This window comes from Electrona antarctica (genome assembly GCF_951216825.1).
Source record: "Electrona antarctica genome assembly, chromosome: 9".
Taxonomy (NCBI): Eukaryota; Metazoa; Chordata; class Actinopteri; order Myctophiformes; family Myctophidae; genus Electrona; species Electrona antarctica.
In genome coordinates this window covers 51,046,627-51,071,214 of record NC_136790.1, presented here as the reverse complement: position 1 = coordinate 51,071,214, position 24,588 = coordinate 51,046,627, and the positions used below count along the sequence as shown (strand labels likewise).

At 45.4% G+C, this 24,588-nt stretch overlaps 1 protein-coding gene across 1 annotated transcript in view; it reads left to right on the top strand.

Moving 5' to 3' along the window:
- dnah9 (dynein, axonemal, heavy chain 9) overlaps positions 1–24,588 on the top strand; it is a gene marked incomplete at its 3' end in the record, with an annotated part of 115,670 nt that overhangs the window by 16,657 nt on the left and 74,425 nt on the right. Inside the window, exons 17-39 of the mRNA XM_079510771.1 lie at positions 190–392; positions 775–1,040; positions 1,761–1,922; positions 2,142–2,367; positions 3,233–3,399; positions 3,797–3,940; positions 4,628–4,787; positions 5,643–5,798; positions 7,234–7,366; positions 10,541–10,818; positions 11,113–11,243; positions 12,579–12,705; positions 13,160–13,312; positions 15,772–15,897; positions 16,615–16,854; positions 17,763–17,923; positions 18,210–18,366; positions 18,722–18,826; positions 19,752–19,909; positions 20,953–21,091; positions 22,374–22,661; positions 23,592–23,802; positions 24,231–24,358. Of these exons, the coding sequence (XP_079366897.1) occupies positions 190–392; positions 775–1,040; positions 1,761–1,922; positions 2,142–2,367; positions 3,233–3,399; positions 3,797–3,940; positions 4,628–4,787; positions 5,643–5,798; positions 7,234–7,366; positions 10,541–10,818; positions 11,113–11,243; positions 12,579–12,705; positions 13,160–13,312; positions 15,772–15,897; positions 16,615–16,854; positions 17,763–17,923; positions 18,210–18,366; positions 18,722–18,826; positions 19,752–19,909; positions 20,953–21,091; positions 22,374–22,661; positions 23,592–23,802; positions 24,231–24,358 (4,019 nt within the window). The remainder of the gene's footprint in view (positions 1–189; positions 393–774; positions 1,041–1,760; positions 1,923–2,141; positions 2,368–3,232; positions 3,400–3,796; positions 3,941–4,627; positions 4,788–5,642; positions 5,799–7,233; positions 7,367–10,540; positions 10,819–11,112; positions 11,244–12,578; positions 12,706–13,159; positions 13,313–15,771; positions 15,898–16,614; positions 16,855–17,762; positions 17,924–18,209; positions 18,367–18,721; positions 18,827–19,751; positions 19,910–20,952; positions 21,092–22,373; positions 22,662–23,591; positions 23,803–24,230; positions 24,359–24,588) is intronic.

Genomic DNA, 24,588 nt, shown 5'->3' with positions numbered 1-24,588 from the left:
GCTAGCATCCATGGAAGGAACAGCCAAAATCCCAAATCCTCCGTTCACGGCTCACGTGATAAAAGTCTTTAGTGACTTCATGGCTCATAATGGGATAAACGAGACAACTGTACCGTCTATGAGGTATGAATGTATTGAGGGAACTTTGACTATCTTATGTGTATGACGGTGGTCTGGTCTCCTCTCCAGATGAGAAAGCAGTGGGCGTGGCTCCTCTGTTTGAGGCCAAGCTGGAGCTGAAGGTTCCTGAGCTGGTGTTCAGCCCGTCTCTGGAGCTGGGAGGTGCGGGCGGTGGATTCTACGACCTCCTGGACAGCCTGCTCAACGACCTGTTCAGGATGTCCTCGCTGGTGCCGCGCGTGGCTCAGCACTGCCCCTACCCTCATTACCAGGTACTGCATGACAGACCCCCCGACCTCAATATACCCGTGACATTTTGTTTTCCGAGATCCCAGTGGACTTGATCCTGTGAGATATTATTGTATTGTATTACAGATCAAACCTGCGACAATTCGACAAACCTGAAAAATGTCTGTCTGTTTCTGTCTGTTGGTTTTATAATGATTGAACCAATGAAGCATTAACAAGAGCTTGTGACAAAATTATACCAATTGTAAATTGCAACATTGTATATTTATTTTCTATTTTTTCTGAAATGGTTTACAAATGCATGGGGGTGGGGTTTACAAATGCATGGGCGGGGGTTTACATATGCATGGGCGGGTTTTTCAAATGCAAGGGGCGGGGTCTTAAATGTCTCCTGTGTCCCTATAGGCCGACATGGAGGACATGGCTGACCTGGCGGATATGCGGCAGATCCTATTGGACCGCGCGCAGGTCGTCATGGCGACCTGCTGCGAGTTCCGCGGCTCCCTGGAGCACTTCGACTTCCTGTACATGGACGACAGGCAGGAAGCCATGCGACAGTTCCTCGCCTACGGCCGCGTTCTGACCAATCAGGAGATCGAGGCTCAGGCCGAGGGCGGGCTTCTGGAGAACGCCCCGCCCACACTGGACGGCTTCCGGGAGCAGGTGGACAGGTGGGTTCCATTAACCCGTTCATTGAGACCTGAGACCAGATTCTAGAAATGTCAGAAAATCCTATGTTTGTATGTCAGTGGTTCTCAAACTATTTCCTGTCAAGAATCCCCAGAATTATAGATCTATGTGAAGCACTTTGGATAAAAGCGCTCTATAAAATGCAGCATTTACCATGTGTACCATATAGCTTTGAGAAGCAGTAGTTTGTGGTAGGGCATTCACTTCTAGTCATTTTTACTAGTTGACTAGTTTCCTAGTTTACTAGTCGACTAGTAAACTAGGCAACTTTTTTTTTGGAAATACATATTTGTACATTTAAAAACTGTGTACATTGGTGACTATAACTATAATCTACCTGATCTTGAGGCCTTTATCAACTAGTCAACTAGTACCAGCAAGGTCGACTAGTGGATTTACTAGTCGACTAGTAAACTAGTAAACTAGTCGACTAGTTGCTTAACCCATTTTGGGCGGGAACCCCTTTTGGTGTTTTAAACATTATGTTATAATTTAGCTATTGAAAAATAGCAGATCTACAAGCTCATAGCACGCCACCGAGTGGCGCACTACGAGCTTGTAGGTCTGCTATTTTTGAAAAATCATGAAAATATTTATTTCAGAAAACTGGAGGATTTAGAAGATTTTTTTTAAATTTCGAGGTCAGGCCAAAATGGGTTAATGCCCTAGTTTGTGGTGTGAATATTGTCCCCATCATGCAGGTACGAACAGATCCTGGAGGAGGTGCAGGCTGTGGAGGTGGTGCAGGTGTTCGGAGGGTGGATGAGAGTGGACGGCCGCGCCTTCAAGAGCGCCCTGCTCAACACCGTCCAGAGATGGAGCTACATGTTCAAACAGCACCTGGTCGACCACGTCACCAACAGGTACGGTGGTGGCTCGAGGGTCACAGGATGCCTGTGTGTCCTGTGGCCAATCCAGGCCTGATCATGGAACTTTTTCAACATGGAAACGATTGACAATAATTATGCATAATTGCGATTAGGCGATAATAATTGTTACAGGCCTAAGGATCAGAACCTGCCTTATTAAAAGCCCATTCTAACCGTTGGTTGGTCTTCCATCTCCGCTCTCCCATGATGCAGTCTGTCGGACCTGGAGGCGTTCATCGCGTCAGCCGAGCAGGGTCTGGACCCCCGGGGGGTGGAGGAGGGCGACTACGCTGGCCTGGTGGGGGTCATGGCTCAGCTGCTGGCCGTCAAGGAGAGGCAGAGCGCCACGGACGCCATGTTTGAGCCTCTGCAGCAGACCATCGCTCTGCTGAGGAGCTACGAGCAGGAGCTGCCTGACCTGGTGCACAGACAGCTGGAGGTGAGAACTGGCTGATTTATTTATTGATTTATTGATTTGTTGATCCTATAGAGCAACACTCTGAAAACACTTAAAGAAACTATTGTATTGTGCATGGGTTTGAGCTGACAGACCCTTTTGATGTCAATCAATCAAGTCACCTTAATTCAAGTGGCACATGCCAAAATAGTTTTTTTGTTTTTTGTTTTGTTTTTTGGGACATGGCCAAAGCAGTTACGGGCGGGGTCCCCAGCCAAAACACGTTGAGAACCCCTGAGCTATATGCTGATGGTTTTGCTCTCTCTCTCCCTCTCTCTCTCTCTCTCTCTCCCCTCTCCCCCTCTCTCCCCCCCTCTCTCTCTCTCTCTCTCCCCCCTCTCTCTCTCTCTCTCTCTCTCTCTCTCTCTCTCCCCCTCTCTCTCCCCCCCCCCTCTCTCTCTCCCCCCCCCCTCTCTCTCCCCCTCTCTCTCTCTCCCCCTCTCTCTCTCTCCCCTCTCTCTCTCTCACTCCCCCTCTCTCTCTCTCCCCCTCTCTCTCTCTTCCCTCTCCCCCTCTCTCTCCCCCCCCCCCTCTCTCTCTCTCTCCCCTCTCCCCCTCTCTCTCTCTCTCCCCTCTCCCCCTCTCTCTCCCCCCCTCTCTCTCTCTCTCTCTCTCTCCCCTCTCCCCCCTCTCTCTCCCCCCCCCCTCTCTCTCTCTCTCTCTCTCTCTCTCTCTCTCTCTCTCCCCCTCTCTCTCTCTCTCTCCCCTCTCCCCCTCTCTCTCACTCTCTCCCCCTCTCTCTCTCTCTCTCCCCCCCCTCTCTCTCTCTCTCTCTCTCTCTCTCTCTCTCTCCCCCTCTCTCTCTCTCTCTGTCTCTCCCCCCCCCCCCCCCCTTCTCTCTCTCCAGGAGCTGCCAGAGAAGTGGACCAACGTGAAGAAGCAGGCGGTGACGGTCAAACAGCAGGTGGCGCCGCTGAAGGCCAGCGAGGTGTCCAGCCTGCGGAGGAAGTGCGCCTCGTTTGACGTGGAGCAGCACGCCTTCAGGGAACACTTTAGGAAACACGCCCCCTTCAGGTACAACAGTGGTTTTCAACCAGTGGTCCTTGAGGGGGTTCCAGCCTCCAGGTGGTCCCCGGCTAAATGATGGAGAGTTGGTAAACCAAATTGACCCTTATAGATCCTTAACTCTTGAGGGCGTAAAATGAAAACAAATGGACCCTGTATGGGTCCATTTGGTTCTTCCTTGCACGCGCTACGTCCAGCCGGTGAAAATCCCCCCTGCCAGGTGAAAAGAAGCGACTTGGACTCCTCATACATAGAAGGAAGCATGAGGTCAGTCCGTTGCTCTACCCAGGTTGGCAGAGGGAGTGTAGCGCCCAGGATTACATTAGATAATTGACACTGGGTGAAACTGTGTTAATAGCACTGATTTATTACGCGCACGTTAATTAATTCACCCTTGTGGTTCCAGGTTCGACTGTGACAGGGCCTACCAGACGCTGGACGTGTCCCAGCGGCAGATCCAGGACAAGCTGGCGGTCATGTCCTCTCTGGTGGACAGCGGCAGCCTGTTTGAGGTCACCGTGCCAGAGTACAGGCAGCTGAGACAGTGCAGGTGAGTCATGTCCTCTCTGGTGGACAGCGGCAGCCTGTTTGAGGTCACCGTGCCAGAGTACAGACAGCTGAGACAGTGCAGGTGAGTCATGTCCTCTCTGGTGGACAGCGGCAGCCTGTTTGAGGTCACCGTGCCAGAGTACAGGCAGCTGAGACAGTGCAGGTGAGTCATGTCCTCTCTGGTGGACAGCGGCAGCCTGTTTGAGGTCACCGTGCCAGAGTACAGGCAGCTGAGACAGTGCAGGTGAGTTATGTCCTCTCTGGTGAACAGTGGCAGCCTGTTTGAGGACTCCATCTAAACAACATGCTATCTAAATAGCATACAACATTTGTTGTATGTTATTTACATAGCATGTTGTGAGAACAAAAAATAGTAGGATAGTCTGAAGACGAGATGGATTCCGAAGAAGTGAGTCTTCAGATTACGGCGTAAAGTTAAATTTGGGAGTGACACTAATGCTGCATTCACACCGGCAGACGCAAGGACACAGGCTACCATTCATTTTCAATGGAAGACAGCAACATGAAGTTTGCAGCTGCTACAAAGCTACAACAAAGTAGAGCTAGTTTCAACTTCTGCCACAAAGATACAAAGCCACAAATATGCTGTGTATCTTTGTATCTTTAATTTGTTTATGTGCCAAAATGTATGAACGCAGCATAAGTCATTGGTTTGTTTTGTGTGCAGGCGTGAGGCGGTCCTTCTGAAGGACCTCTGGGACATGATCAGTGTGGTGAAGTCGTCCGTCTCCTGCTGGAACCAGACCTCGTGGAGACACATCAACGTGGAGGACATGGAGCTGGAGCTCAAACGCTTTGCTAAGGACATCCGGGCCTTGGATAAGGAAGTAAGCAGTGTTGATTTCGTCGACCAATACTATGACGAAAAAAGTTTGTCGACTACCTTTTTTCACGGACGAAAACTAAATGGAAACTAAATTAAAACTAAGCTATGATGACTAAAACTAAGACAATTTCGTCTTAGTAGCAATTTTGTCAACAAATAAAAACTAGAGTAAAATGATAGGAAGGGACTAGTGGACAAGAGATCCAGCATAAGTAAATTACACAAGTCATTTTACGCTTGGTTACATGCTGAAAATAGCAGATCTACAAGCTCACTCCTCCTAGCCGGGGCGACATCCACACTGAACCCACAGCCTCTTGTGGCTAGTCGCTTTGTTCAACATGGACTGCCAGTCACTACTGATGGCTCTCTGTCCTCCTGGTGTGTAGGTGAGAAGGTGGGAGGCCTTCACAGGCCTGGACAGGTTTGGTTTGTTCAACATGGACTCCCAGTCACTACTCTCTGTCCTCCTGGTGTGTAGGTGAGAGGGTGGGAGGCCTTCACAGGCCTGGACAGGTTTGGTTTGTTCAACATGGACTCCCAGTCACTACTCTCTGTCCTCCTGGTGTGTAGGTGAGAGGGTGGGAGGCCTTCACAGGTCTGGACAGTTTTGGTTTGTTCAACATGGACTCCCAGTCACTACTCTCTGTCCTCCTGGTGTGTAGGTGAGAGGGTGGGAGGCCTTCACAGGTCTGGACAGTTTTGGTTTGTTCAACATGGACTCCCAGTCACTACTCTCTGTCCTCCTGGTGTGTAGGTGAGAGGGTGGGAGGCCTTCACAGGCCTGGACAGGTTTGGTTTGTTCAACATGGACTGCCAGTCACTACTGATGGCTCTCTGTCCTCCTGGTGTGTAGGTGAGAGGGTGGGAGGCCTTCACAGGTCTGGACAGCATGGTGAAGAACCTCCTCACGTCTCTGCGGGCCGTGGCCGAACTCCAGAACCCGGCCATACGGGACCGACACTGGCATGAGCTGATGGCCGCTACCGGAGTCCGCTTCACCATGGACCAGGTTATTATACATCCATTCACCATGTTATTACATCCATTCACTATGTTATTGCATCCATTCACTATGTTATTGCATCCATTCACCATGTTATTACATCCATTCACTATGTTATTGCATCCATTCACTATGTTATTACATCCATTCACTATGTTATTAAATCCATTCACCATGTTATTACATCCATTCACCATGTTATTACATCCATTCACTATGTTATTAAATCCATTCACCATGTTATTGCATCCATTCACCATGTTATTACATCCATTCACTATGTTATTACATCCATTCACTATGTTATTAAATCCATTCACCATGTTATTACATCCATTCACCATGTTATTACATCCATTCACTATGTTATTAAATCCATTCACCATGTTATTACATCCATTCACCATTTTATTACATCCATTCACTATGTTATTACATCCATTCACCATGTTATTACATCCATTCACTATGTTATTACATCCATTCACCATGTTATTACATCCATTCACCATGTTATTATGTCCATTCACCATGTTAATTATACACCCATTCACTATGTTCTAACCAAGGGGCAAACCCCGTTCGCTGGAATTTAAGCTCACTTCCGGGTTCTCGTTCAGACTGCTTTTCCTGTTATTGGCCCTGTTATTCACCTTCTACCGTTTGCAATACAGTATTATCTCAATAGAATGTCATTGAAGTTTTGGGCGAACGTTTAAACTTGATTTTACTTCCTTATGTTACCTTTATGTTTTCAATGGCTAGTTTAAAGTATCTTTTTTTAAATCATCATGATATGCGTCTAGTAAATTATGGTCCCATTCATTATGTACAAGAGTATGTCTTGGCAATGATAATGTACAGATCAATGTCATATTCTGTTGTGTAATGTGTATGGGAAGAAAAGCCATCTGTAGTTTACTTACTGTATAAAGGCCTATAGATTGTAGGGACATGAAAGGCATAATATAGGTAGATTGTAGGGAGATTAAAGGTTATGTTGCTTCTGAACAGGAACCCATTAGATTAAAGGTGTATCTTGTGAACAGGACACCATTAGATTAAAGGTGTATTGTATCTTGTGAACAGGACACCATTAGATTAAAGGTGTATCTTGTGAACAGGACACCATTAGATTAAAGGTGTATCTTGTGAACAGGACACCATTAGATTAAAGGTGTATCTTGTGAACAGGACACCATTAGATTAATGGTGTATCTTGTGAACAGGACACCATTATATTAAAGGTGTATCTTGTGAACAGGACACCATTATATTAAAGGTGTATCTTGTGAACAGGACACCATTAGATTAAAGGTGTATCTTGTGAACAGGACACCATTAGATTAAAGGTGTATCTTGTGAACAGGACACCATTAGATTAAAGGTGTATCTTGTGAACAGGACACCATTAGATTAAAGGTGTATCTTATCTTAACAGGACACCACGCTGGCCGACCTGCTGCAGTTGAACCTGCACTGCTTCGAGGACGAGGTGAGAGGCATCGTGGACAAGGCTGTTAAAGAGATGAGCATGGAGAGAGTGCTGTCTGAACTACACTCTACATGGACAGGTATTAAAGTTAACAACTACACTCTACATGGACAGGTATTAAAGTTAACAACTACACTCTACAGGGACAGGTATTAAAGTTAACAACTACACTCTACATGGACAGGTATTAAAGTTAACAACTACACTCTACAGGGACAGGTATTAAAGTTAACAACTACACTCTACATGGACAGGTATTAAAGTTAACAACTACACTCTACAGGGACAGGTATTAAAGTTAACAACTACACTCTACATGGACAGGTATTAACGTTAACAACTACACTCTACATGGACAGGTATTAAAGTTAACAACTACACTCTACATGGACAGGTATTAAAGTTAACAACTACACTCTACATGGACAGGTATTAAAGTTAACAACTACACTCTACATGGACAGGTATTACAGTTAACAACTACACTCTACATGGACAGGTATTAAAGTTAACAACTACACTCTACATGGACAGGTATTACAGTTAACAACTACACTCTACATGGACAGGTATTAAAGTTAACAACTACACTCTACATGGACAGGTATTACAGTTAACAACTGCACTCTACATGGACAGGTATTAACGTCAACAACTACACTCTACATGGACAGGTATTCAATTTAACAACTACACTCTACATGGACAGGTATTAAAGTTAACAACTACACTCTACATGGACAGGTATTAAAGTTAACAACTGCACTCTACATGGACAGGTATTAAAGTTAACAACTACACTATACATGGACAGGTATTAAAGTTAACAACTACACTCTACATGGACAGGTATTAAAGTTAACTACACTCTACATGGACAGGTATTAAAGTTAACTACACTCTACATGGACAGGTATTAAAGTTAACAACTACACTCTACATGGACAGGTATTAAAGTTAACAACTACACTCTACATGGACAGGTATTAAAGTTAACAACTACACTCTACATGGACAGGTATTAAAGTTAACAACTACACTCTACATGGACAGGTATTAAAGTTAACAACTACACTCTACATGGACAGGTATTAAAGTTAACAACTACACTCTACATGGACAGGTATTAAAGTTAACTGCACTCTACATGGACAGGTATTAAAGTTAACTGCACTATACATGGACAGGTATTAACGTTAACAACTACACTCTACATGGACAGGTATTAAAGTTAACAACTACACTCTACATGGACAGGTATTAACGTTAACAACTACACTCTACATGGACAGGTATTAAAGTTAACAACTACACTCTACATGGACAGGTATTAACGTTAACAACTACACTCTACATGGACAGGTATTAAAGTTAACTGCACTCTACATGGACAGGTATTAAAGTTAACAACTACACTCTACATGGACAGGTATTAAAGTTAACAACTACACTCTACATGGACAGGTATTAACGTTAACAACTACACTCTACATGGACAGGTATTAAAGTTAACAACTACACTCTACATGGACAGGTATTAAAGTTAACAACTACTCTACATGGACAGGTATTAAACTTAACAACTACACTCTACATGGACAGGTATTAAAGTTAACAACTACACTCTACATGGACAGGTATTAAAGTTAACAACTACTCTACATGGACAGGTATTAAAGTTAACAACTACACTCTACATGGACAGGTATTAAAGTTAACAACTACACTCTACATGGACAGGTATTAAAGTTAACAACTACACTCTACATGGACAGGTATTAAAGTTAACAACTACACTCTACATGGACAGGTATTAAAGTTAACAACTACACTCTACATGGACAGGTATTAAAGTTAACAACTACACTCTACATGGACAGGTATTAAAGTTAACAACTACACTCTACATGGACAGGTATTAAAGTTAACAAATGCACTCTACATGGACCCCCCAAAAATAAAATCATATTTGAACTGGGCACCCACCCCCATAATACTCATAATTGAACTCGGGACCCCTGAAATAATCATATTTGAACTGGGGACCCCCCATACTACTCATATTTGAACTGGGGACCACCCCATACTAATCATATTTGAACTGTACTGATGGTATCCCAGGCAAGTGAAGTGCTCTTATCATCTTACACGTGCTACAAACACAAACACACGCAGCTCTTTAAGCGCTCCTCAAAAACATGCAGTAACTAGAAAGGTCGCAATTTAAAAAAATTGCAAAGTGTGGTTGCCGCAGTGGCTTACATATGCCCCTCCCACTAATATTGCCAGCCAATTACAATGTCACATCACCCCTGCGATCATCGAGTAATTCGGAGGGGATTTATCCCCCAAAAATCATGTTTTTGCGACAAACGGTTACATTTCTCGCATTTGCGGCGCCCCCTATGGATGAAAATAGAATTGCTTTTGGTACTTGGTTGATTGAACCACCCGCGACATGTGATTCAAATTTGGGATGGATTGGACATTCCGTTCGTGATTTATGATTTTTTTTTGTAAAATAGGCCCCTCCTACTATCTTAGGACGACGATTACGGCCGAACGATACGCACTACCAAAATTCTGCAGTTGGTGTTTTAATCGGATGGGTCCAGAGATAATGTGTACCAATTTTTGTGAGATTTGGACAACATTTGTAGGAGGAGTAGCACAAAGTGTGTTTTGGATAAAATTCAAAATGGCGGAAAATCTATCATGACGCAAATGGGCGTGGCCTATATGGGGAGATGCGTCATGACCCAAGGAATCCAGGGAAATATAATTTTGATTTTACGACCTACGGTTTAAGAGTTATAAGCCAAAACGTAAAGTGGTGAGGCCGAACGATAACATTATAAGTTAATTAATTTTAGTAATTATTATGAACCTCCCCTCCAAGTTTTGTAACTATAGCCCTTACAGTCTCTGAGGGAAAAATACTTGAATGTGATTTTTCGCACTTGCCCATTCATGTCAATGGGGAAATTTAATTCACTAATAAATTAATATCAATTAAACTATACAACATTTCTCTTAACAAAATACAAGCACACCATTCCCGATGAAGCCGGTCAATTTGAGATATGACTCAAGTGCGTGCTGCCAAAACTGTGGGAGGAGTAGCGAATCAAAAAAAAGACTACTCCAGTGGAATAATAAAGTGTTACAATTGCAATAGTCTGGTTGCCCTGTTAGGGCAACCACACTAATAATGTAACGTAAATTACGTAATGTAACGACGTCATCCCGCCAGGCATGCAGTTCCAGTACGAGGCTCACCACCGCAGCCAGGTGGCGCTGCTGCGCTGCGACGAGGAGCTGATGGAGACGCTGGAGGACAACCAGGTAGCTCTGCAGAACCTCATGTCCTCCAAGCACGTCGCCCACTTCCTGGACCAGGTGTCATCGTGGCAACGCAGGCTGTCGGCGGCCGACGCCGTCATCCAGGTGTGGATGGAGGTGCAGCGCAGCTGGACACACCTGGAGAGCATCTTCATCGGCTCCGACGACATCCGCTCGCAGCTGCCTGAGGTTACGCACGCACGCACACACACACGCACCCACACAAGCCCTTATTGGCTCCCCACATATAAGCTCTTATTGGCCCCCTAAATAAGTTCTTATTGGCCCCCCACATACGTTCTTATTGGCCCCCCACATCCCCACATAAGCCCACCCACATACCCGTTTGTGGACTGAAAAATAAATAAATAAAAAATGAGGGAAAGGGCACTTTTAGGCTAAAGGGCAGGGGCTCTAGCCCCCCCCCCCCCCCCCCCCCCTCTGGATGTGCCTGTGGCTCAACACTATGAATTCCTCTCTCAGGACTCCAAGCGATTCGAGGGGATCGACAGTGACTTCAAGGAGCTGGCGGCCGCGGCGCATGGAACCCCCAACGTGCTGGAGGCCACCAATAAACCAGGCCTGTTCAGTCGACTGGAGGACATCCAGAACAGGTAATACACTTACTAGAGGACATCCAGAACAGGTAATACACTTACTAGAGGACATCCAGAACAGGTAATACACTTACTAGAGGACATCCAGAACAGGTAATACACTTACTAGAGGACATCCAGAACAGATAATACACTTACTAGAGGACATCCAGAACAGGTAATACACTTACTAGAGGACATCCAGAACAGCTAATACACTTACTAGAGGACATCCAGAACAGGTAATACACTTACTAGAGGACATCCAGAACAGGTAATACACTTACTAGAGGACATCCAGAACAGGTAATACACTTACTAGAGGACATCCAGAACAGGTAATACACTTACTAGAGGACATCCAGAACAGATAATACACTTACTAGAGGACATCCAGAACAGGTAATACACTGTTCAGTCGACTGGAGGACATTCAGAACAGGTATCGGTGAACCAATATTCTCCAACGTTTGCTCCATGTGCCCCCACCCCTCTAGACCAGAAAGCACGCTAGCTGGGCCAGGCTGCTCCATGCGTGCCCACCCCTCTAGACCAGAAAGCACGCTGGCTGGGCCAGGCTGTGCTCCATGCGTGCCCACCCCTCTAGACCAGAAAGCACGCTGACTGGGCCAGGCTGCTCCATGCGTGCCCACCCCTCTAGACCAGAAAGCACGCTGACTGGGCCAGGCTGCTCCATGCGTGCCCACCCCTCTAGACCAGAAAGCACGCTGGCTGGACCAGGCTGTGCTCCATGCGTGCCCACCCCTCTAGACCAGAAAGCACGCTGGCTGGGCCAGGCTACTCTACCGGCCACTCTACCCCTAAGCCACTCCCGCCCCCCTATAATGCTACACTGTGCTGTCCTGTCTCTTCCCCCATGCATAATGCTCCACTGTGCTGTCCTGTCTCTTCCCCCATGCATAATGCTCCACTGTGCTGTCCTGTCTCTTCCCCCATGCATAATGCTCCACTGTGCTGTCCTGTCTCTTCCCCCATGCATAATGCTCCACTGTGCTGTCCTGTCTCTTCCCCCATGCATAATGCTCCACTGTGCTGTCCTGTCTCTTCCCCCATGCATAATGCTCCACTGTGCTGTCCTGTCTCTTCCCCCATGCATAATGCTCCACTGTGCTGTCCTGTCTCTTCCCCCATGCATAATGCTCCACTGTGCTGTCCTGTCTCTTCCCCCATGCATAATGCTCCACTGTGCTGTCCTGTCTCTTCCCCCATGCATAATGCTCCACTGTGCTGTCCTGTCTCTTCCCCCATGCATAATGCTCCACTGTGCTGTCCTGTCTCTTCCCCCATGCATAATGCTCCACTGTGCTGTCCTGTCTCTTCCCCCATGCACAGACTGTCTCTGTGTGAGAAGGCTCTGGCTGAGTATCTGGACACCAAGCGTCTGGCCTTCCCCAGGTTCTACTTCATCTCGTCAGCTGACCTGCTGGACATTCTGTCTAAAGGAACCAACCCTCATCAGGTCAGAGGGCGCAGCTGGACCCCTACACACATTATCACAGTGGTTCTCAACCCTTTTCAAACATATTGACATTCAGAATCATCTGTCCAAGCTGTTTGACAACATATTGTGTGTGTACAGGTTCAGAATCATCTGTCCAAGCTGTTTGACAACATATTGTGTGTGTGTGTGTACAGGTTCAGAATCATCTGTTCAAGCTGTTTGACAACATATTGTGTGTGTGTGTACAGGTTCAGAATCATCTGTCCAAGCTGTTTGACAACATATTGTGTGTGTGTGTGTACAGGTTCAGAATCATCTGTCCAAGCTGTTTGACAACATATTGTGTGTGTGTGTGTACAGGTTCAGAATCATCTGTTCAAGCTGTTTGACAACATATTGTGTGTGTGTGTGTGTACAGGTTCAGAATCATCTGTCCAAGCTGTTTGACAACATATTGTGTGTGTGTGTACAGGTTCAGAATCATCTGTCCAAGCTGTTTGACAACATGGCTAAGATGCAGTTTGAAACGGACACTGAAGGCAATCCTACCAAGACTGGCCTCGGCATGTATAGTAAAGAGGAAGAGTATGTCACCTTCGACCAGCCCTGTGACTGCACTGGACAGGTAAATATATAATAGGAATAATAAATAATATATATATGCTTATCGGTGTTGCAACGATGAGGGGGTACTTGGAAAGATTTCTCCCCTCCAAGGGGTACCTACCTGGGCCAAAAAAGTTGAGAACCCCCTGCTGTGGGTGCTGTGTTTTAGGTGGAGGTGTTTTTAAGGTGTGGGTGCTGTGTTTTTAGGTGGAGGTGTTTTAAGGTGTGGGTTCTGTGTTTTAGGTGGAGGTGTTTTAAGGTGTGGGTGCTGTGTTTTTAGGTGGAGGTGTTTTTAAGGTGTGGGTGCTGTGTTTTAGGTAGAGGTGTTTTTAAGGTGTGGGTGCTGTGTTTTTAGGTGGAGGTGTTTTTAAGGTGTGGGTGCTGTGTTTTTAGGTGGAGGTGTTTTTAAGGTGTGGGTGCTGTGTTTTAGGTGGAGGTGTTTTTAAGGTGTGGGTGCTGTGTCTTTAGGTGGAGGTGTTTTTAAGGTGTGGGTGCTGTGTTTTAGATGGAGGGGCATGTTTTTAAGGTGTGGGTACTGTGTTTTTAGGTGGAGGTGTTTTAAGGTGTGGGTGCTGTGTTTTTAGGTGGAGGTGTTTTTAAGGTGTGGGTGCTGTGTTTTTAGGTGGAGGAGTTTTTAAGGTGTGGGTGCTGTGTTTTAGGTGGAGGTGTTTTTAAGGTGTGGGTGCTGTGTTTTAGATGGAGGGGCATGTTTTTAAGGTGTGGGTGCTGTGTTTTTAGGTGGAGGTGTTTTAAGGTGTCGGTGCTGTGTTTTTAGGTGGAGGTGTTTTAAGGTGTGGGTGCTGTGTTTTAGGTGGAGGTGCATGTTTTTAAGGTGTGGGTTCTGTGTTTTAGGTGGAGGTGTTTTTAAGGTCTGGGTGCTGTGTTTTAGGTGGAGGTGTTTTTAAGGTGTGGGTGCTGTGTTTTAGGTGGAGGTGTTTTTAAGGTGTGGGTTCTGTGTTTTAGGTGGAGGTGTTTTAAGGTGTGGGTTCTGTGTTTTAGGTGGAGGTTTTTTTAAGGTGTGGGTTCTGTGTTTTTAGGTGGAGGTGTTTTTAAGGTGTGGGTGCTGTGTTTTTAGGTGGAGGTGTTTTTAAGGTGTGGGTTCTGTGTTTTAGGTGGAGGTGTTTTTAAGGTGTCGGTGCTGTGTTTTTAGGTGGAGGTGTTTTTAAGGTGTGGGTGCTGTGTTTTAGGTGGAGGTGTTTTTAAGGTGTGGGTGCTGTGTTTTAGGTGGAGGTGTTTTTAAGGTGTGGGTGCTGTGTTTTAGGTGGAGGTGTTTTTAAGGTGTGGGTGCTGTGTTTTTAGGTGGAGGTGTTTTTAAGGTGTGGGTGCTGTGTTTTAGGTGGAGGTGTTTTAAGGTGTGGTTGCTGTGTTTTAGGTGGAGGTGTTTTTAAGGTGTGGGTGCTGTGTTTTTAGGTGGAGGTGTTTTTAAGGTGTGGATGCTGTGTTTTAGGTGGAGGTGTTTTTAAGGTGTGGGTGCTGTGTTTTTAGGTGGAGGTGTTTTTAAGGTGTGGGTGCTGTGTTTTTAGGTGGAGGTGTTTTTAAGGTGTGGGTGCTGTGTTTTTAGGTGGAGGTGTTTTTAAGGTGTGGGTTCTGTGTTTTAGGTGGAGGTGTTTTAAGGTGTGGGTGCTGTGTTTTAGGTGGAGGTGTTTTAAGGTGTGGGTTCTGTGTTTTAGGTGGAGGTGTTTTTAAGGTGTGGGTGCTGTGTTTTTAGGTGGAGGTGTTTTTAAGGTGTGGGTGCTGTGTTTTTAGGTGGAGGTGTTTTTAAGGTGTGGTTTCTGTGTTTTAGGTGGAGGTGTTTTTAAGGTGTGGGTGCTGTGTTTTTAGGTAGAGGTGTTTTTAAGGTGTGGGTGCTGTGTTTTAGGTGGAGGTGTTTTAAGGTGTGGGTGCTGTGTTTTAGGTAGAGGTGTTTTTAAGGTGTGGGTGCTGTGTTTTTAGGTGGAGGAGTTTTTAAGGTGTGGGTGCTGTGTTTTTAGGTGGAGGTGTTTTTAAGTTGTGGGTGCTGTGTTTTAGGTGGAGGTGTTTTTAAGGTGTGGGTACTGTGTTTTAGGTGGAGGTGTTTTTAAGGTGTGGGTTCTGTGTTTTTAGGTGGAGGTGTTTTTAAGGTGTGGGTGCTGTGTTTTTAGGTGCAGGTGTTTTTAAGGTGTGGGTGCTGTGTTTTAGGTAGAGGTGTTTTTAAGGTGTGGGTGCTGTGTTTTTAGGTGGAGGTGTTTTAAGGTGTGGGTGCTGTGTTTTAGGTGGAGGTGCATGTTTTTAAGGTGTGGGTGCTGTGTTTTAGGTGGAGTGGCATGTTTTTAAGGTGTGGGTGCTGTGTTTTAGGTGGAGTAGCATGTTTTTAAGGTGTGGGTGCTGTGTTTTAGATGGAGGGGCATGTTTTTAAGGTGTGGGTGCTGTGTTTTAGATGGAGGGGCATGTTTTTAAGGTGTGGGTGCTGTGTTTTAGATGGAGGGGCATGTTTTGAAGGTGTGGGTACTGTGTTTTTAGGTGGAGGTGTGGTTGAACCGGGTCCTGGACAGCATGCGGTCGACGGTCCGTCATCAGATGAGCGAGGCTGTGACCACTTATGAGGACAAACCCAGAGAGCAGTGGCTGTTCGACTACCCAGCTCAGGTAACCACCGCCCTTCATATCTATGTATAGATTATATTATGTACTGTATATATTATTATGTATTTAACCAGCTCAGGTAACGCCCTTCATATATATGTATAGATTACAGTGGTGTTCAACCTTTTTCATATCAAGGCCCATTATCATTCAGCATTTGAGCCACGGATAGGGGTGTATCGATACATTTTTACAGCGATACGATACGTATCATGATACATGGTTGACGATACATGGACGATATTGGTTCATTATGGCGATACGATACGATTCAATGATTTGAAATCAATACAGTATAAACTATTTAAAATACATTGACATTTTTTAAAATTAAGTAATTAAACCCCTCTTTTTCATTTTTCTTCTAAAAATGGCTAAATGCCACACATCAAAATGTAGCATTGATATAATCGATTAATTGCATAGCAAAACGATTCAATACCGATTATTTCCATTGCAAAACGATACGATACGATACATAGTCAATGTTGCTGTTTTCATTTCGATATACTTCGATTCTTGAAATTAAAATCGATTTGTCGATGCAGTTACTACGTATATCGTTACACCCCTATAGCCACGGACCATGATGAGATTTAGCCTCAGATCCAAAACTAAAGCATATTTTGCTAAACTATTTGGATTGGCGTTGGACAGTCGCTTTTTGGGGTGGGGTGGTTTGGCGAAGGGCTAATTGTAACGGCCGGTCGCGGTGCTCAGGTGGCGCTGACCTGCACCCAGATCTGGTGGACCTACGACGTGGGCGTGGCCTTCGGCCGCCTGGAGGAGGGGCTAGAGAACGCCATGAAGGACTACCACAGGAAGCAGGTGGCCCAGCTCAACACGCTCATCTCCATGCTGATTGGCCAGCTGTCGCCGGGCGACCGCCAGAAGGTCATGACCCTCTGCACCATCGACGTGCACGCCCGCGACGTGGTGTCAAAGGTCATCAGCCAGAAGGTACGACCACTACACGCACGCACACACGCACACGCACACACACACACAATAACACGACTACACACTAAATAACGCAACCACACACGCACACAGTAACACGACCACACACACAATAACACAACCACACACGCACACAGTAACACGACCACACACACAATAACATGAGCACACACCAACATGTACACACAAGCACAACCACGCACACACGCCAACATGTACACTAATAACATTGACAAGTTGTACCATGGTACCGGTTAGGGTCGCAACAGTCGATAGAACTAATCAATTTAATCAGATCATTGATCTTCTTTTTTATATTCTATTGCTAGTCTGATGATAGTTTCTTGGTTCATCTATGATCCCAGATTAAATTTTCCATGCATTTGATGTATTACCTCGTGTTTTCCTCGTTCTTGCTTATTGTAAATCGCTCTGGATTAAGAGCGCTCCGCTAAATGCCTAAATTGTAATCAAAATACAATTTTGACAAGCTGCATACCCATGGTATCGGTTAGGGCTGCAACAGTCAATCGAACTAATCAATATAATCAATAACCAAAATGACACATATTTACTTATTTTTTGCCTTTTAACCCAATCTTTGCCAGGAACGTTTGGTTACGTTTTAAGCAGCAGGTAGGTACTACCTGTGCCAAGACGTAAAGTTACGTTATTTAAAAAAAATCTATTTTCTTTTTTAAATATATATATTTTTTTAATTAAAAAATAATAATAATAATTTGACGTGCACACGATGTGCACATGGATGCGCCTACGGTTATTTATTCATTCATTTGTCCCTTATCTCTGGCACCTGCGAAGCGTTTCTATTGTAACATGTGGCATGGATTGTTTAACTTGCGGGTCATCCAACCTGGCCATTCATTCGTCACACTGTCTGCCACAAGGTGGAGCACTCCCAGGCGTTCCTGTGGCTGTCTCAGCTGAGACACCGTTGGGACGAGAAGGAGAGGCACTGCTACGCCAACATCTGTGACGCCCAGTTCCTCTACTCCTATGAATACCTGGGTAACACCCCTCGGCTGGTCATCACTCCTCTGACCGATAGGTACGTACCGGTATGTCCATTATACCTGGGGAACAAGGGCAATAGAATAAAGTGGTACCACGGAAAAGGTGGTACCGCATGGGTACCAGGGGAGTACCACCAGTGACACTATCAAGTGCACGCCATGACGCCACTGTAGGCCCATTATACCTGGAGAACACCCCTCGACTGGTCATCACTCCACCTGACCGTGTGTGTGTGTGTGTGTGTGTGTGTGTGTGTGTGTGTGTGTGTGTGTGTGTGTGTGTGTGTGTGTGCGCACCTGTACGTGTGTGTGTGTGAGTAGATGTTACATCACGCTCACCCAGTCTCTCCACCTGACCATGTCCGGAGCTCCGGCCGGGCCAGCCGGCACCGGGAAGACAGAGACCACCAAGGACCTGGGCCGAGCACTCGGCATCATGGTCTATGTGTTCAACTGCTCCGAGCAGATGGACTACAAGGTGTGTGTGTGCTATCTGTGTTCTCTCTCTCTCTCTCTCTCTCTCTCTCAGTCCTGTGGTAACATAATGTCTCTCTCTCTCTCGCTCTCTCTATCTCTCTCTCTCTCTCTCTCTCTCTCTCAGTCCTGTGGTAACATAATGTCTCTCTCTCTCTCTCTCTCTCTCTCTCTCTCTCTCAGTCCTGTGGTAACATAATGTCTCTCTCTCTCTCAGTCGTGTGGTAACATAATGTGTCTCTCTCTCTCAGTCGTGTGGTGACATAATGTCTCTCTCTCTCTCTCAGTCCTGTGGTAACATAATGTCTCTCTCTCTCTCTCTCAGTCCTGTGGTAACATAATGTCTCTCTCTCTCTCAGTCGTGTGGTGACATCTATAAGGGTCTTGCCCAGACTGGCGCCTGGGGCTGCTTTGATGAGTTCAACAGGATCTCCGTGGAGGTGCTGTCTGTGGTGGCTGTTCAGGTACGATATGATGACATCAAGTCTGTGGTGTCTTTATATAGCATTCAGGAGGTGTAGTTCCAGACTCTGTATATTATAGCATGCAGGAGGTGTAGTTCCAGACTCTGTATATTATAGCATTCAGGAGGTGTAGTTCCAGACTCTGTATATTATAGCATTCAGGAGGTGTAGTTCCAGACTCTACTGTATATTATAGCATTCAGGAGGTGTAGTTCCAGACTCTGTATATTATAGCATTCAGGAGGTGTAGTTCCAGACTCTGTATATTATAGCATTCAGGAGGTGTAGTTCCAGACTCTGTATATTATAGCATTCATGACGTGTAGTTCCAGACTCTACTGTATATTATAGCATTCAGGAGGTGTAGTTCCAGACTCTACTGTATATTATAGCATTCAGGAGGTGTAGTTCCAGACTCTACTGTATATTATAGCATTCAGGAGGTGTAGTTCCAGACTCTACTGTATATTATAGCATTCAGGAGCTGTAGTTCCAGACTCTACTGTATATTATAGCATTCATGACGTGTAGTTCCAGACTCTACTGTATATTATAGCATTCATGACGTGTAGTTCCAGACTCTACTGTATATTATAGCATTCATGAGGTGTAGTTCCAGACTCTACTGTATATTATAGCATTCAGGAGGTGTAGTTCCAGACTCTACTGTATATTATAGCATTCAGGAGGTGTAGTTCCAGACTCTACTGTATATTATAGCATTCAGGAGGTGTAGTTCCAGACTCTACTGTATATTATAGCATTCATGACGTGTAGTTCCAGACTCTACTCTATATGACATTCAGAGATTGTGCAATAGTTGTCTGGCTATACGCTAGACTACATCTCCCATGACGCATTGGGGGTCACGGGAAGGCAACAGACGTCTCTTTCTAAATAAAAAAGGTTTGTGCCGTCGTTGCAGGTGAAGAGCATCCAGGACGCGGTGCGGGACAGGAAGCAGAGGTTCAACTTCCTGGGCGAGGAGGTGAGCCTGGTTCCCTCGGTGGGGATCTTCATCACCATGAACCCTGGATACGCAGGACGCACCGAGCTGCCCGAGAACCTCAAGTGTCTGTTCAGGTCAGGATCATCTATCTTAGCCTGGAAACCAGACCAATCTGCCACAGCAAAGAAAATATATATCACATCCGTGTGAAGTGAGGGGCGCTAATATATTAAAGTCTAACTCATGTTGATTAGGTGATGTAATGGTGATGCACAGTAAAACAAAAGGTGACAAAACAAACATTTAATTCTCTTTATTGTTAATGGCATTTAGTGTTTGTGTTGGGGACAAGATGACGTACATTTTCCCTTCATTGTAAAACAAACATTGAACTAAAAACAAACATTAAACCTGTATATAGGAAGGGCTAGCGCCCCTCAAAAAGGAAAAAAAAATGCCTTGGTTCCGCTATACTCCTTGATTTGAATTAGGCTACATTTCACTCACCCCAGAGTTGTGGGTGACCAATCAGAGCCTATTGAAAGTGGGTAATTTTTAGCTGTGATGTTTGAATCTGTTGGAAATGAATCTTCCACACCGAAGTTCCAGACTAATATCTACGCAGTGATATTAGTCTGGCAATGCCAGGCTAGCACCATCTATTGTCTCGACTGCAGGAGTTCTCAAACAATGGGTCGGGATCCAATTGTCGGGTTGCAGATACATTTTTATGGGCCGCAAGTGGCTCTAAAGGCCTATTCATAGTCTGATTTATCGGTGGTGAGGTGACCACCGAACTACAACATGACGTCACGGAGCCGCAGTGAAGAGCAAACCACCGCTCTCCCCAGCCCATCTCTGTTGTTACTCACCAGCGCTCCACCGGTCACCTCACCACCGCAGCGGTGGTGACCTCACCGGTCACCTCACCACCGCAGCGGTGGTCACCTCACCGGTCACCTCACCACCGCAGCGGTGGTCACCTCACCACCGAAAATCCAGACTATGAATAGGCCTTTACAAAACATGTGCCATGGTAACTCTCTCTTCTGATTGGTTGTTACAGACCATGATGGCACATGGTAACTCTCTCCTCCGATTGGCTCTTACATACAGTACCACTCTCTTCTGATTGGCTCTTACATACCACTCTCTCTCTTCTGATTGGCTCTTACAGACCATGTGCCATGGTGGTGCCAGACTTCGAGCTGATCTGTGAGATCATGCTGGTGGCTGAAGGTTTCCTGGACGCACGTCTCCTGGCCAGGAAGTTCATCACCCTCTACACGCTGTGTAAAGAACTACTGTCTAAACAGGTAATATACAAGTAAGACGCGCGAACGCGGGAAGCGAACGCAGCTCGTGAATTGCAAAAACAACAATTAGAATAAATTACGTAATTTTTTAAGGTTTTTTTAAGTTCTCTTTTTTTTGTGTTTAAGATTTTTCTTAAGTTAAGTTTTTTTTTAAGTTAAGTTTGTTTTAAGTTTTTCCTTAAAGCTTTTCCTTTTTAAGTTTTTTTTTTTTTTTTAAGTTAAGTTTTTTTTTTAAGTTAAGTTTTTTTTTAAGTTTTTCCTTAAAGCTTTTCCTTTTTAAGTTTTTTTTTTTTTTTTAAGTTAAGTTTTTTTTTAAGTTAAGTTTTTTGTGTGTGTGCGTTTTTCCTTTTTACGTTTTTTTTTTAAGTTAAGTTTTTTTTTAAGTTAAGTTTTTTTTTAAGTTAAGTTTTTTGTGTGTGTGTGTGTGCGTGCGTGCGTGCGTGCGTGCGTGCGTGTGTGTGCGCGTGCATGTGTGTGTGTGTTTTTGTGTGTGATACAGCTGCGCCCTCTGGTGGTGGGCGGGTGGTGTTACAGCGTGACACACACACAGACACACACACAGACACACACACACACAGACGTGATCTGCTGGGTCTCATAGTAAATGCTCACTGCGTTCGCAACTACTACTACTACTACTACTACTACTACTACTACTACCAGTACTACTACTACTACTACCCTAACCCTCTACATGCTGTGTAAATAACTACTGTCTAAACAGGTAATATACTACTACTACTAGTACTATTACTACTACTACCCTAACCCTCTACACGCTGTGTAAATAACTACTGTCTAAGCACGTAGTCATTTTGGGCTTGAGTAGCGAGTCGACTATTGTTATTGTACTTGTACTAAGTTTCTATTTTGCGCGGAGCACTGGGGAGCAGTCGCTGTGCGACAACGCAAGTGTATTTATTTTTTGTCCTGTGTTTTTAGAACCCCTATGACTAAGTTTGTCCTGTGTTTTTAGAACCCCTATGACTAAGTCTGTCCTGTGTTTTTAGAACCCCTATGACTAAGTCTGTCCTGTGTTTTTAGAACCCCTATGACTAAGTCTGTCCTGTGTTTTTAGAACCCCTATGACTAAGTTTGTCCTGTGTTTTTAGAACCCCTATGACTAAGTCTGTCCTGTGTTTTTAGAACCCCTATGACTAAGTCTGTCCTGTGTTTTTAGAACCCCTATGACTAAGTCTGTCCTGTGTTTTTAGAACCCCTATGACTAAGTCTGTCCTGTGTATTTAGAACCCCTTTGACTAAGTTTGTCCTGTGTTTTTAGGACCACTATGACTGGGGTCTGCGGGCCATCAAGTCGGTCCTGGTGGTGGCGGGCTCGCTGAAGAGAGGAGACCCGGGCCGCGCAGAGGACCAGGTTCTGATGCGCGCCCTGAGAGACTTCAACGTCCCCAAGATCGCCACGGATGACATGCCCGTGTTCATGGGGCTGATCGGAGACCTGTTCCCCGCCCTGGACGTGCCCCGCAAGAGAGACATGGACTTTGAGGCGCACGTCAAGGAGTCTGTGCTGGACCTGAAGCTGCAAGCAGAGGACAACTTTATACTCAAGGTCTGAACTAGAGATGTAACAATTCAATTTTTTGCACATATTTTTGGTGCTCATATCCCAGCGTTTGTTTACATGGCTGTCGTGTTGGATACAACATCAAATCAAGCAGCGCAGGTTGATATGAGCAGCCTTTGAGTAGACAGCGGTCCGTTATTGAGCTCAGCAGTCATTATTAGGGATGGAGCTTGTTCATTTTTTATTGATAATGAGGCCAGGGGCACGGTGGCACAGTCGGTAGTGCTGTCGCCTCACAGCTAAAAGGTCCTGGGTTCGATTCCTGCTGGGGACACTGTGGGCGCTGGGGGCGTGTTTCCTCCTCCGCGTCATCAGTGCCCATACCCGAGGCGGGGTTGGCGAAAGGGCCTTTCTGTGTGGAGTTTGCATGTTCTCCCCGTGTCCCCTAGGGTAGGTACCCGGGGCGCCTGATGGGGGGGAAAGGAACTGGTCGGAATAACGTGTTCCTTCCACGCGCTACGTCCAACCAGGGAAACTCCCCCCTGTCAGGTGAAAAGAAGCAGCTTGGACTCCTCATGCATAGAAGGAGGCATGAGGTCAGTCCGCTGCCCACCCAGGTTGGCAGAGGAAGTGTAGCGCCCAGGATTACATTAGATAATTGGCACTGGGTGAAAAAACTGGGTTGCAAAATCGTGGGATAAAAATTATAAGAAGATAAGGAGGCCAGGTTCTATTCTTATCGAGTCCACTATCGATAACGGGTACTATAAGCTTAATTGTTATCAGATTTGTTCGGGTATCGGTTATCGAGCTCCATCCCTAGTATAGTATAGTATAGTCATTATTCAGAAATGTGAGGATGCAATATATGATTTATTATGATTATTATGATATTAATTAATTATGAATTATGATATTATCATATTACCATATGATGGTAATTTGTAAATGAAAATGAATCTCTTCCACTGCCAGGTGGTGCAGCTGGAGGAGCTGCTAGCGGTGCGCCACTCGGTGTTCGTGGTGGGTAATGCAGGGACCGGGAAGAGCCAGGTGATGCGTGCGCTCCACAGAACCTACCAGAACATGAAGCGCCGGCCCGTCTGGACCGACCTCAACCCCAAGGCCGTCACCAACGACCAGCTGTTCGGCATCATCAACCCGGCCACCAGGGAGTGGAGAGATGGTGAGTGGTTGCTTCCTTCCTGTGTCATTAGTCTCCGAATGCTATATAGAGTCTGGAAGTACACCGAAATCTGAGTAATCTAGTTGTCATTTCCGTTCACAAAAACAGATTTTACAATATCTTTAGAGATTATTTTTTTAATTTCCATTTCTGCTAAGCAGCAAGCTATATATGCTTTCTATTTATATTAGGATACATTTGTGCAATTGTAAAGCCGAAACGGAAGTGGGGAAGGGGGCTCCACTTCCGCTCTATATATGTTACTCATGATAGAGCTTCCGTTGCTCCAGACTGTATGACGGAATCATTTGAACATTGTGAGAGGCAACAGTCTGGCAACGCGAGACTACTGTCATCAACCAGGATCCAGAACGGTATAAATATAAACATATAAAACTGTCGCATTATGTTTTTGTTTCTCCCCAAAGGGCTGTTCTCCAAGATAATGCGTGAGCTGGCCAACGTGGCTCACGGTGGACCCAAGTGGATCGTCCTGGACGGAGACATCGACCCCATGTGGATCGAGTCCCTGAACACTGTGATGGACGACAACAAGGTGAGGAAGACCTAAAGACCTAATCCGATTGATTGATTTGATTGATTTATGGATTGATTGATTTAAATGTTTTATTTCACAGTATGCGGAAAAAAAGAAAAAAAACTCCGACCCATATGGGGATGAATTAATTCTACTGTTACACCACTGAAATGTGAAATGTGAAATGAGTGAAATGAACCTAAGCCATCATAAAGTGGCTTAGGTTGAAAACCACCATAAAACAGCAC